Source organism: Apteryx rowi, unplaced genomic scaffold (assembly GCF_003343035.1).
Source record: "Apteryx rowi isolate R43461 unplaced genomic scaffold, aptRow1 scaffold_248, whole genome shotgun sequence".
Lineage (NCBI taxonomy): Eukaryota > Metazoa > Chordata > Aves > Apterygiformes > Apterygidae > Apteryx > Apteryx rowi.
This window is the reverse complement of record NW_020448841.1, coordinates 404,288-417,946: the sequence shown is the minus strand read 5'-3', so window position 1 is coordinate 417,946 and position 13,659 is coordinate 404,288. Positions and strand designations below refer to the sequence as shown.

The 13,659-nt window shown below is 41.6% G+C and overlaps 1 protein-coding gene and 1 long non-coding RNA gene across 13 annotated transcripts in view; one reads left to right on the top strand and one right to left on the bottom strand.

Annotated features, from left to right (window-relative positions):
• The window catches only part of LOC112966554, a 45,859-nt gene extending 35,956 nt beyond the window's left edge, over positions 1–9,903 (bottom strand). For 4 of the 9 annotated variants that reach the window (XR_003253659.1, XR_003253660.1, XR_003253663.1 and 1 more), the window contains exons 1-3: positions 9,810–9,903; positions 9,291–9,399; positions 6,730–6,894 (exon numbers count right to left, since the gene is read on the bottom strand). This is a non-coding gene — a long non-coding RNA (uncharacterized LOC112966554). Of the gene's footprint in view, position 1; positions 2,155–6,002; positions 6,294–6,356; positions 6,895–9,290; positions 9,400–9,809 lie in introns of those variants that run through there. The other 5 variants (XR_003253657.1, XR_003253658.1, XR_003253656.1 and 2 more) reach the window with 5 other exon arrangements.
• A 325-nt stretch (positions 9,904–10,228) lies between these two features.
• Positions 10,229–13,152, top strand: LOC112966553 (cytochrome c). 4 transcript variants are annotated; one of them, XM_026066788.1, is made up of 3 exons: positions 10,229–10,308; positions 11,540–11,716; positions 11,908–13,152. In XM_026066788.1, exons 2-3 carry the CDS (start codon positions 11,548–11,550, stop codon positions 12,054–12,056), a joined length of 318 nt encoding a protein of 105 aa, XP_025922573.1. In that variant the 5' UTR covers positions 10,229–10,308; positions 11,540–11,547; the 3' UTR covers positions 12,057–13,152. The 4 variants fall into 4 exon arrangements, with proteins under 4 accessions (XP_025922573.1, XP_025922571.1, XP_025922570.1 ...); XM_026066786.1 differs by having other exon boundaries at positions 10,261–10,342; XM_026066785.1 differs by having other exon boundaries at positions 10,304–10,410.
• Positions 13,153–13,659: the final 507 nt, after the last annotated feature.

Below are 13,659 nucleotides of genomic sequence, written 5' to 3'. Positions count from 1 at the left end.
AAAAAGTACTTCAATACAACTTGTATGTCCTTTCCTAGAGAACAAAGATAAATTCAAACAGGAACAGGTAAAGAGAAGAGCAGCTAGGGTGGTGCAGGATATGTGCAGCCTATTTGAAAAGAAGGGACAAGAACGCCTTTTCTTGGTTGGGCTAAAGGCTGTGGAAACATGATTTTCCTTGAGAAACACATCAGTGGGATAAACACTGGTTAGGGAAGGAGCTAGTTCATTAAAGGTCAGATGGGTTCAAGAACAAGCGCTACAGACTGATGGGAATAAACTTAGGCTGGGAATCAGAAGATTTCTGATGGTCACAGCAAGGAGGTTTAAGGATAGCTCTTCAGTATAAAAGATGAGGATCAGAAAACAGACTGCTTAAAAGTGGACTTGACCAGTTTATGAAAGGAACTATGACACAGTTAGGAGGGGATTAGAGTCAATGACCCAAGAATTCCCTTTGTAGGCCCTCACAGGCACCAGGCTCTATGCTTCCTGGCAAAAAGGACCCTCTGCTAGCCTGGAGGGAGTCTAAAGCCAATCATGTCAGCACCATCACACACCCAGAGACAAACATGATGAACATGAGCTGTGGAGTATCTCTGTGTGTGCGTAGCGCATTCCCAAAGCCTCCATACTCTTATACTCACCAGGTCCTTCCCAGGCCTGTATTCCTGTGTGGGACCTATTCTGGCTTATGTTTTTGACCCTTTACTTTTCTAGTCATTTTCTAAGACCCAGGAATGTTTAAAAGAGCTGGAAAGTCAATGGAGACTGTATTAAATCGCAGTGAAACCTGGTGTAGGCAGGATGGGTCTTAGTATTCCCTTCAGGACTTTGAAGGAGCTTTGGAATGAAGCAGGTAAGCTATCAAAAACATGCAATTTGTTATTAGCATTTAGTTTGAGAGGGCTGCAAGTGTCAATATAGTAGCTAAGAAGGAGTAGTGGGAATTAACTTGGTGGTTACAAAAACAGTTAAGAAACTAAGACATAAGGACAGAACAGCTCTGCTGCTGTGTTGTGCTTCCTAAACTGTATAGGATTCCTGAGTAGTGTGAACAGAAAACAAATCACCAAATACAATACTTTTAAACATGTTAAATCATGTTTGCAAAGCCCTTCAAAGACAAGAAAGCCACTAAGGAAACTTCAGTGGAAAGCCATCTGATGGATTAACAATGGCTTTGCACAGAGGACACAAAGTATAAGCTTAAATTGCTATTTTCAGTGTGCTAGGAGATTAATATTGTTGCTACCTAAAATTCACCAACATAACTAATATTGGTTCAATTATTATCTTAAGGACCTAGGAGCTAAACAGGGATTAGAGAGGCAGAAACATCACATGGCCATTTATTCTTTTTTAGCTGGTTACTTGAATGAGGGATTATTCAGCTGTTTCCCAGAGAGGAGCTGAAGAGGGAGCAAAATACCATTGCATTTTTCATTGAGACTTTCTTCACAGCAGGTCTTCTAAGTTGTCCCACTAAGAGATCACGTATTTTACCCTCTCCTTCCAAGCAAATCTCCACAGTTCAGCAGACTGCCAGGATCATACTCACACTGAACATACGACTCAAACAGAGCCATGCTTCCAGTTAGTCATTATCCATTGTATTTTCCTTTCCTGAAAGAGATACTAGCAAAGAATCATGGCAGAAACACAAACCACCAATTATTTACATGTGAGATCTTCAGAAGGCCAGTCAGAAGACAGTGCCCCAGCAGTGCACTATTTTCTGCATTCAGAGTACAAAGGGGCTCAGTATTTACCAAGAGGATAAAGGAGATGATGTAACAGGAGTCAGAGAGCTCATGTCCCTTTAGGGAGGATACTCACCCTCATATCCCACCTATAAACACATCTCAAAAACAATCAGACTTTTGGTTCTTAAAACAGAGGCTATTAAGGCTTTCATTAGGATATGAGAAGAGTACAGGAGATTATCTAGAAGATGTAGTATAAAAATAACTGAACAGCACAATGACAGATGGAATTTAAAAGACAGGTATGAAGGGACATACTGCAAGGAACAGTTTAAAGCAATTCAGCCACAAATAGGTTTTAAATTAGTTGTTACCTCCTGGAGGAAAGATTTCAAAATAAGTGTAAACACCCACTCAGTCTGTAGCACCATTCAGAAGAGATGTTAAGCTGCAGGGAAGACAGAATATTATCAAGCCTTGTGTATCCTGCATTTAGTTTTGTTAAGCACATTTCCTAAGCAACAAATTAAAATTTAAAAAAAGTCTGGAAAAGAACAACAAGTATTAAAATCAGGAGATTGGACACACTTGAAGAAATATTATGTGAAGATTGAGCTTGACCTTTAACAACAACAACAACAACAACAACAACAACAAGACACTAAAATTTAGCAACAAGCATATAACACATTTACTACAGAAAAGTCCTGTCAATCTTTTATGTTCTGTATCTCTAGGTCTCATAATGAAAAGCTCTGAAAAGTTCTAGGATATTTTGTTTGGTCAAATTAATCAGATCAAAACAAGGAACTCAGAAAGTACACTTTAATTTACCTGTTTAATATTCTGTTTGGGATATGATTAAGGCAGAGAACTTACTAACATTTAAAAAGAATTAGAGACAAATCCTAAGAGCATAAGAAAAAATCTGCAATCCTAGTAGTTTGGATAAATGTTCTCAGTGCTCTGAGACATCATGCTTTAAGATATAAGCTCATCATGGGCAGTTTTTTGAGCCTATGAAGCATCCAGCATCGCCACTGTGAGAAACAGCACTGGACCACTAATCTGTTCTGATATAACGCTTGACACATTCCTAGAGGCATACTGCAAAATGAGCAGATAATACAGCTGGGATATTAAAACCTGGTTCTAAAGCTACCATCCAGGTGATTACTTGGTTAAAAATGTCTCAAAAACTTAGCACAACAGGTAGCAAAAATAGTGGAAGATCTCTTCAGGGAGGAATCCCATCTCTCCACTGACAAAAACATCCCATGGGTGCTACTGTCTGCGGTGTATGTGCTGTCCTCTCAGTCAAGAAGATTGCCTGCAGACCCCTGAATCGTGAACCTGTTATCTGTTCACTTGGCCAGGCTTCACGTTCAACAGATCTTTCTGCTGCTGTACACAGAGCCACTGTAGCTCTGCAGAGAATTGCAAATACACTTACAAGCATTAAGCCACCCATTCCACACTAATTTTCCTTCTGTGGGAGAACAGATCAAAATGTGCCAGATTATGGCCTTATTTGTATATGTTATCAGTGGTTTCTCCTTAGAAAATTCTGAGGTAACTCAGGCTTTATTTTTTAATGACTCTCAACTGAATCATAGGCCCATTCTAGCGCTCTTATTTTAAGAAAGGTCCTGCTGTCTCACCTCTCTTAAATACAAGAACTACATAGGCTTTAGTAGATTACGTTAGATTAGCATATCATCATTACATAGGGAGACTGAACGATAGAAATCTCCTTATAAAAGGAGTCTTAATTTGGAGCTTTTCTCAAGGCTAAGTTGATGTTTTGGAGAGTAATTTGACAATATCTTCCCTTAAGCTGCTACAGAAGTACTTCTTACTCTATAGTTTGGATTATTTAAAAGATAATGTCCCAACTGATCATGTACATGACAAGACAATAATCTTTGGCTGCAACAGATACGCAAAAGCAAGGTACTATCAATGCAGGCAATTGTCATCCTCTCTCAACAGGACATGGCTGAAATCCTTGCAACAGTTCGATTCCTTAGAAAGAAAAACTATTAAAAATTAAATGGAAAATGTGGCAGATTTGACCAGTTACTTGCCACCTACAAACAGAAACTGGGGGCAATGAAAATTAGTGCTCTTGAACTGTGTTTTTTGTTGGATGGAATCAGACTCTCGGATAGTGCTCAAGGACATTTATTATACTTCTACTGTCTCAAGCTTTCCAATAGACTGAGTCAGACTCCACAATAGCATGAGATTAGCTTTAAAATTATGAAGCTTAAAATGCTGATCTACCTTTTATTTCGCTTTCAATTCCTGAGCCCTTAATATTCATTTTTAAGCTTCTTCCAAAACCTTGAAAGCAAGAAAATTATATATTTAAGAAAAAATAAATTTCTGACAAATTGATAGGTCCTGTATCTTTGAAATTTGAAAGTACTTGTGAGGTAACTTAAGTAGTTTCGGCCTTGAGTCCAAAAATGTTCTTTTTTAAAAAATTACAGTCTTGAATCATCTATCTTTTTAGCCTACTAACACTACAAGAATGGGTTTACAGGGATTCAGAATGAGTTTTCTGATGGTAAAACAGATGTTGATGCAGTCCCATCCTGGGACAAATCTTGCATCTGGAAGTCTGCCCCTGCTATCCCAGGCTTTACTATAAATTACCTGAATTTATGCATTTATGTTTTGTACTTGCTATTTCTCTACACTCACGCTAACTAGATGCCACTGCTGTGTTACAAGTTTAGAACTAAGAACTGATTACAGAGCAGCTGTGCACTCCTGTGCATCTTATACTAAGATCCCAGAGCTCAATATATTCTTCTGTGAGTCTACAGATCGCTAAACTTCTATCAGTCTACAAGTAACTACTAAAACAGATACTTGGGCAGGCCAGTCCAGTTTCTGAACAAAGGAAAAAGAGCTCCAGTTATGAGCATGGGGCAATATAACAGACTCTATGAAGAAGTTCTCATGGTTCGGAGCTAGTATGAGGAAGCCTCTTCTGCTTAGAGGACACAATCAGGACTATTAACATGGGTGCTGAGTTGAAGAATAATGACACTGAATACCAGGTCTACTTAATCTACTCAGCACCTTACAGGCCAGCTGCTGAGAATCATACAGAAACCTCTACCTACACCAGCCTTGGGGACACTTCACCACAAACTAAATGACTATAAAAGAAACCTGCATCCACATGACATAAATCTCTAGCATCAAAGAATAGACAAAAAATACTTTGATATTTTCATACCTGTTAAAATCATCAATAAATTTGACACGCTAGATGGTTGCACTGCCATTCAGAGTGACCTCGACAGGCTGGAGAAATGGGAAGCTCACAGAAAGAGGAACCTCATGAAGTTCAACAAAGGAAAGTGAAAAGTCCTGCACCTGGGGAAGAATAACCCCATGTACCAATACAGGCTGGGGATGACTAGCTGGAGAGCGGCTTTGCAGAGAAGGCCCTGGGGGTCCTGGTAAACAACAAGTTGAACATGAACCAGCAACATGTCCTTGCGGCAAAGAAGGTCAACAGTCTCCTAAGCTGCATTAAACAGAGTGTTGCCAGCAGGTCAAGTGAAGTGATCCTTCCCCTCTACTCAGCACTGGTGAGACCACATCTGCAGTGCTGTGTCCAGTCCTCAGCTCCCCAGTACAAGACATGGATTTACTGGAGTGAGTCCAGCAAAGGGCCAAAAAGATGATTAGAGGACAGGAGCATCTCTCATACCAGAAGAGGCTGAGAGAGCTGGGACTTTTCAGTCTGGAGAAGAGAAAGCTCAGAGGGGATTTTATCAATTTGTATAAATATCTGATGGGAGGGAATAAAGGAAACAGAGCTAGACTCTTCTCAGTGGTGCCCAGTGAAAGGAAAGAGGCAACAGGCACAAATTGAAACATATGAAATTCCATCTGAACATAAGAAAAAACTTTGTTTTACTGTAATGGTGGTTGAACGCTGGAATAGGTTTCCCAGAGAAGTTGTGGAGTCTCCATATTCTAAATCCAAATGAACACAGTCCAGGGCAACCTGCTCTAGCTGACTCTACTTTGAGGTTGGACTAGACAATCTACTGAAGTTCCTTCCAACGTCAGCAATTCTGTGCTTCTATGAAATTTATCACTCAGTAAGTCATAGCATTTTAATGTTGTGCGATTGTTTCAGCGATCAAATGTTTTGGCAGTCTTCCAGCTGCCCACTGTGCCTGGACTGGCTGGTGTCTCTTTACCTGTGCTACCTGTTGCTGTTTGCTGCCCTGAGGTCAGAAGTGTGCAATGTCCCACTTTAAACATTAACATTCAATTGGCCTTGGCCCACTCATTTTTCTAACAGTTTACTGCAATGATATGCAGTGTTGCTTCACCTTGTGCCAGCTGGAGCTAAGAACAACACCCTGACTCAACAATTTTCAGCCTCTCTGTCCTCCTGAAACCTCTCATAGTGGGATACCCCTTTTCTTCCTTAGTTCCAGACAGTTGCCTCCACACTCACCCTACAAAACCACAGGCACAGTAGATACAGGAAGAACTCTAAGGTCCTCCTTCCTCTGCTAAGATCAAATCCTTCAACTGCCACACTGCACCCTAAGAAGCAGAAAATATTTCTATATCACACTCCCAAATATGTGATCTTAAAACACAGACATGTGACAATACAACAATTCTTTTTAATTTGACAATAGCTTTGATCTTTCCACTAATGACAAATATGCATTGAATGTAATCCAAATATTCAGTTTAATACAGCTCTTGTCATTTATTTAAAAAAAAAAAAAGTAGAAAGTATCAACATTGGTTGAGAGAAGTGCAGAAAGCATAAATACACTGCCACGTGACATGACCATAAACAGAGCTTAGAATCCAACCAGGACTTGTTTGATAAAAATGCTACACAAAAGTATATGTTACAGACAAATTTAGCTTTGCCTTAAGAAGGTGCCTAAATATATTGTGACCCTAATCAACTGCAGTAACTCAGAGACTCTGCCTTTCCAGCTGTTCCAAAGAGTAGCACATTTACCTTCTCCAGCTTAGACTTTGCAAAACACAGCAGGCAGTAAAGATTTGAGAGACACCATTTATCAGGCATTTTCATCCACTCTTCAGTCTAACATGTCTTTCATCTTTGCTCCTCACCTCTTTGGAGTACAGCTGAACAGCTTTCTGTACTCTGTCCAAAAACCCACTGAAAGAAATAACAAACATAAGACAATCAGTATCTTCCTTGCACCCTAACACTGCTGAAAAGTGACCCTCAAAGCACTGGGTTCCAGCCTAGCTCAGCTAGACTGGAAAAACTATGGAGAGCTACTCCTTCCTCCTATACAATTTCAAAAGCAAAGATAAAACATGTGGTTCTCTGAACAGTGTCAGTACAATTCAGAAATGCTCATGGCGCAAATTTGTCAGTACTGTTCTATGACTTGGTAAGATTCATGACTCAGTGCATGGCAATATCTTAAAACCAGCTCACAGCACCATGATTGCAGACCAGATCACTGATCCAACAACACTGAATAGTTAGTTGCTAACAAGCAGCAATTCAGGCTTGGTCCATTTCCACACAGTGATAGAATGAAAAGAGGCCAAGGCACTCAAGCCTCCAATTCCTGATGATTTCTGTAAGAGGAACAGGTTCTGAGGTATTTGCCAAAGACCAAACAAGAACTTTATCACAGAACTGAGTAATAAACCATGTTCTCCCGGGTCCCAAACTAGTCCCACAAGGCCATCTTTCTTCTTTCATCTGAAGAGTACCTCTTAAAAGAACCGTTCGGCTATTTTTCTGTTTTAATTAGTAATAGATTTCAGCTAYATGTAGCAGAGAAGGGTAAAATTTCACTACTAATCTGTCCTACTGAAGAATGTTTCAAAAAGTAAAACATTGGGCACCATAAACAACCCCCCTTCCGGCACCTTCAACTTCACTCATAGCACAGTTCTTACGTATCACTGCATTGCTCCAGATTCATGATTATGTAACCCCCAAATGGACTCAAATGAATTAAGTCAAGTCCTCTCTATTTGAGATACCCATTCTTACTCGTGAAAACACATTTTCTAAACCAGTATATGTTAGGCAGAATATCGGCTTCTACTAAACAATACAAAAATTATGCAACCCCATGAATACTCTTTTTATCATTTACACCTGTGTAAAATGGTACTACATCAAAACCAGAGTCAGTCACTCATAAAGTAGACATCTTGAACAGTTAGGTGTGAGACAGAGAAGATTCTCTGCCCCTGTTTATTTTACAAGCTGATCTTTAGCATATTCACCTTTATGTCTGAAAGTCTCACAGATCTAATATGTTCCCTGAGAGTATAATTTTATTATTTTAAAGGTTTACCAAAAATGCATTCAACTCTATTGAATTAAGGCACAACTTTCAAAAACAGCTTCCCCAGAAAAATAAAAATAACATTGCTACAATGTCTCTGCACATGCATCAGAGGGGTTAGCTGTAAAGCTTAACATGTAACGCTCAGTAGGAACACACCCGTGCTTAGAAGGCAAAACATACTAGAAATGAGAGTTACAAACAACTGAAGTCTGTGTTCTGTGAAAATAAGAAAGGAAGAACTTTTGAAAGGATGTCAGTGGGCTTCAGTCCACACTGAGTGCTCAAAGAAGCTTGCATCAGTCCAAATCAAGTGCTTAAGGAAGCTTAAGAATTACTGTCAGTTCTTAAAGCAGCTTAGAAGGTGCTTTCAGCTCATTCCTCTTTTAAAGGTAAAAGAAACCAGGGGTTTTATCATAAGTTTTGTGATATTAAGTTTCATAAAGTTGGCTTCTGGAATCATATGAGACACTCAACCTTTATTTAAAAATTTACAGTCTATAGCCCATACAATCATGGTAAAAAGTCTAAAAACACATATCAAGTACATCATGAATGTTCAAAATCAGACAGCGAATAAAAGAAACAGAAAATATATTTAATTTTTAAACAAACATCTCTTCAGTCAACCTCATAATTCTGGGAGCCTGGCATGATTTGAGTTTGGGAGAAGCATAAGTCAAGGTGGTTCAATTGCACATATATTACCTAGCTCACCATAAAATATATGAATTTAGCTATATATTATAAGCAAATTAGTTTTATTATAGTAAGTTTATAGTCAAGAAGATTACAATGTATATAGGATAATTGTTATAGCTTAGTATCATATTATGTATATACCTAGTGATGAAGTGTTAATAACCAGACAAACACATCTGTTTGATGCTGCAGACATGATAAGCAGTGCATAAAATGTATACTCTCTAAATTAGAAGGGATAATTGGCTGAACAGTCTTATAAATTGCCAGCAAAATTTTGACACCAGAAGAACCTTTGCTGTGTTTTACTCTGTCCTTACTCCTTCATTGTTCATATTGGCACTCCAGGTGAGCTCTGGTGCACAAGGCAGTAAGTCATCCAGTTTTGTGCATGATCACACATCAGTTCCAGCATAGAACAAGAGCAGGCAAAAAAAATGCTACTCTTGCTCAATGCCAGGCACTTCTGGGAAATTCTCAGTTCTAAGAAATGCTGGCATTTTTTAATATCAATAGTTAGGGCAAAATAGTTTACCTTTTGTGACGTTCTGCCTTTTGACCACTGGACATTATTACACTAGACTTTTTCTTCTAAGAGCTCTTCATTCTCTTTGTCAAGGACAGAAAGAAGATGGTGGTCACATCTGAAATTCAATATTCATATCCTGTTTCAAACATCTGTAATTTACTGATATCATTTTTTTTTTTTTTTAAGCTACATAACATTGTCCAGCTTGCTGGGAAGATGTCTGGGGTACCTTCCTCTTTTCTTAAGGTGGCACTTTCAATGACACTCTTAGCTTTTTCAAAACCAAAAGATTTTAGTATCCTACATGAGATCTAAGATCCAGATGTGCTTTTGCCTCCTCTGCAGTTCTTTGTGGTGGCACCTTCAATAATGCTCTTACCTTTTTCAAGTTTGTAAGATTTTAGCATCCTTTTGCTAAGTGTGATACTTCCATCACTTTATTCTCCAGTTTCTCTTAAATAACTCTCTAAAATCCAACAGCCTGAAAGTAGGGGCTTTAGCCCTTGACTTAAAAAAGAAACGCACCCGCACTCATGGTGATCTCCTCATCTTTCGAAGGTGCCAGAAGTTGAAACCCCCAGATCCAGCGGGCGGCAACGGCCATTAGAGCTGTGCTGGGGGAGGGGAGGGTAGCTCCCCGCGACGTCACGGGCAGGGCCCCGCCCACCGCCGGCTAAGGTCGCAGCCTCCCCGAGGCGCCTCGTGACCCTTCCTTCGCATTGCGATGTGCGCACGCGCCTGCGACCTGCCCGGAGCTCGTGCTCCCTGACGCTCCTTACGCACCGGCGTTACGTCTGACACCATTCCGCAAGGAGGAGGGGGGAGGGGGAAGGAGAAAGCAGCCCGGCTCCCCCTCGCCGCAACCTACCCCCCTAGCCTCCAGCGCCGTGACGTCTATATTGGCGGACGGGCGCGAGAGCCAACCAGAGGTCTCTAGGGCGGCCCTTGACTGGCTGCCGCGCTGGGAGGGGCGGGCCGCCGCCGGCGTGGCTTGGTTGCAGCGACACCGGCTTACATAGGTCGGGTACGGCGTGTCCTTGGGCTCAGACGCTGGGACGGTGAGGGAGCGGCCGGGCTTGTGGCCACCGCCGTGGGCGCAGCGCGAGCGGGGCGGCCGGGCACGCAGGTGCGGGCGGCCGGGCACGCAGGTGCGGGCAGCCGCCGGCGGGGGGCGGCGGGGAGTCGCCGGCGGGGGGCGGCGAGCCGCCGGCGAGCGAGCTTCGGCCTCGGCCTTGGCCTCGCGCCGCCGCCGTGGCGCGGCGGGACCGTTAGGCCCTGGGGGGGCCGGGGCAGGCAAGGCCCGGGCCTGGGCCTGGGCTCCCCGGAATGCCCGCTGCCCGCCTCTGTCGGCGAGGCGGAAGAGCCGGGGGCCGCGGCCTAAAGAGGGGGCCGGGCTGCGGCAGGAGGGTCAATGCGGGGCCTAGTGGCGGGGGCGGCCGCGTCCCCGGGTGCCCTGAGGGGGGACCGGACCCGCTCGGGAGAGGCGGTCGCGCCGCCGGGCCCTTGCGGGGTGACTGCGCCGCCCGCGGCCCTGGAGCCCTGGAGGAGCGCCGCTCTCGTGGAGGCTCTGCCCGCGCTGGGAGCGGCTCCCTCCTCGCCTCAAGGTCAGCTTCGGCGTGCCTGGAGCACGAGCCGGGAATTGCGATTGCCCTTGGGTACTCTCGCCACGCTGCATGCAAATAGCTTTGCTCGTGGCAGGTGCTGAGGAGGCATCCCAGCTCGTGGCAGGAGGCAGGCAGGCCAGCTGCTTGCCTGCCTCCCTGGGCTCCTTTGCTAGGCTGTGTCCTGGGGCGCTTTTCCAGCAGAAATGGAAAAATGTAGATAGTTAGTTTGTTTTTCTTACTATTATATCAATGAGGATGATCTTTTTACACGAGATTGTTTGTGACTGGGAAGATTTCTTATTGTTAATATTCAAGCTAAGTAACAGGAAGGGAAATAATATCACTCTACCCTTCAGAAATGATCTCAGCACTATTTAAATGCTGTGGAGCAATTACTTTGGATGAGGAAAGGCTTTTCCTGCTATTCAAACATAATATTTTTCACTATGATATCTTCTGCTTAGTCCAATGATTCTATGTTAATCTTCAAATCCAGGAGCTGTAACTTGTGGGTGGAAACACTCTGGAGATTGTCTGGATTGATGGGCCAATACATATGGTTTTGTAAACCAACAGGACCCCTTTAAAGCTTCTGTTGAATAGTTGACCTTGATATTGTGACATTAACCTCTGTATGTATTCTTGGTCTAGTACTGAAAATGGGAGATATTGAGAAGGGCAAGAAGATCTTTGTCCAGAAATGTTCCCAGTGCCATACGGTTGAAAAAGGAGGCAAGCACAAGACTGGACCCAACCTGAATGGCCTGTTTGGACGTAAAACTGGACAAGCCGAGGGCTTTTCTTACACAGATGCTAATAAGAATAAAGGTAAACTTGAAAGTGCTCTTTTGAGTTACTTGGGACAAAAACGAGTTTTCAGCGGTAGCTCTAGAAGAATTCACATCTGTCAAAAAGTAAAATAGCATGGAGGACAAGAAAACAAATGTGGGGGGGGGGGGGGGTTTTTTTTTTTTTAAAGTCACTAACTATCTTTTTTTTTCCTTCCTCCTTTTCCCCAGGTATCACCTGGGGTGAGGATACTCTGATGGAGTATTTGGAAAATCCGAAGAAGTACATCCCAGGAACAAAGATGATTTTTGCGGGTATTAAGAAGAAGTCTGAGAGAGCAGACTTAATAGCATATCTCAAAGATGCCACTTCTAAATAAAAGTTATCTGCTGCCTTATTTATTTCACAAAGGAGATGGCAATGGAAGTGTCTGTGATGGTTTTTAAACTTTCTATTTTTACAGTACTGTGTCTAACCTTAAAATCTGTCTCACTCACCAGATAATGTTGCTTGTGGTGGGTGTTTGGAGTACACACTTGTTTGGCAGCCATAACTTATGGAAACTATGTAATTGGGTAGATTTCAATGAATAGTGTTCAGTCAATCTTGATCATGGAATTAAACAGAGGAAAAAAAAATCAACATTTCCTGCCTTTTCATTGTAAAAAGTATCATGTGAGTCATTGTCGACAGCATAATAGCTTTGGAAGTCCAACTCTTCAAGATTAAAAAGGTAGGGTGGGTTTTGGCATCCTTCCACATATATCATTTGTTACATTACCTGCAAGATAACAAACAAGATAATATTTTTCTAATACTGACCAGTGCAATGTGTGGTTGTATATATTCATCTGGCTAAAGCTTGGATAAGAATGCAAGTTCATCTGACTTCATAAGTACTACTTGTGAAATGGCAGTTGTACCGAACCACTTTTTTTTTTTTTTTTTTTTATTTAGGGGAAGTATGGTACCTGTTTATCCAGACTTTCTGACAGTTGTATGCACCAGTAAGAGTATAAGATTACTTCAGAAACATCTTCAGTTTTTGAAATGTTATTGAAACCCTTTGTTCAATAACTTCAGAAAATACCTGTTCATACCTTAATAAATGGAACAAAAAAAGTACTATGCTGGAAAGATAAGTGCTGAAGACCAGGCTGAGCATTACTAAGTCTTGTTACTTCAACAGAAGTGTTAACCTAAAATCTGTTGTTACAAGTAAATTCTGCTGAAGGGGTATAGGAATGGATGCACTGGTATACTAAAAGGAAATGGTCTTCCTCTGTGCCTGTCCTTAGCTAATGTCATTACTTCCAAAGGTTCTGTTTTGCACAGTGTAAAAGGGTATTTTAAAAGTTCTAACTGCATCTTTTCATACTAAATGAATGGTTAAGCTGAATGTATTTACTGTGTACCAACAGCAAGGCACAATTCAAAAGCGATCAACACTGTAAATTAAAGAATTCAAAATCTTATTTGCTGTATGTGTCTGAAATTAAGTGAGAAACAATGTGAGTGTAGAGAAAAACCGTGTGTTTGACTTCTGGCTTTACATCATCAGGGAGCAAGAGAAATAAAAGCTTAGCATGAAAAAAAGTAAATGCTGATGGAGTTGTGGAAAAATACTTAGAAATGCAGTGATGTAAGTTAGTTTGAACTAGAAATAGAAAAGCCAGGTTCTTCCACCAGTGTTCTCTTTCACACTATTTCTGCTGTGCTTCCCAGGCTGGGCAGGGGAGAACAATTCAAAGCAATTTGGAAGCTGTAACTGCACCGTAGAATTGGATGAGTTTTAGAATTAGACAATGGCTTAATTATGTCAAACAGAGTAACATGCTTAATGTTTGAGTTGAAAGGACTTATTTGGAATTAATAAATGAAAAGAATTAAGATTACTAGCAGGCTGTCTTAATGGGTAGTACTGTTTTGTGACTTTTTAAAAAAAAAAAAAAAACTAAATGTGCAGGCAGCTGTTTTTTGCA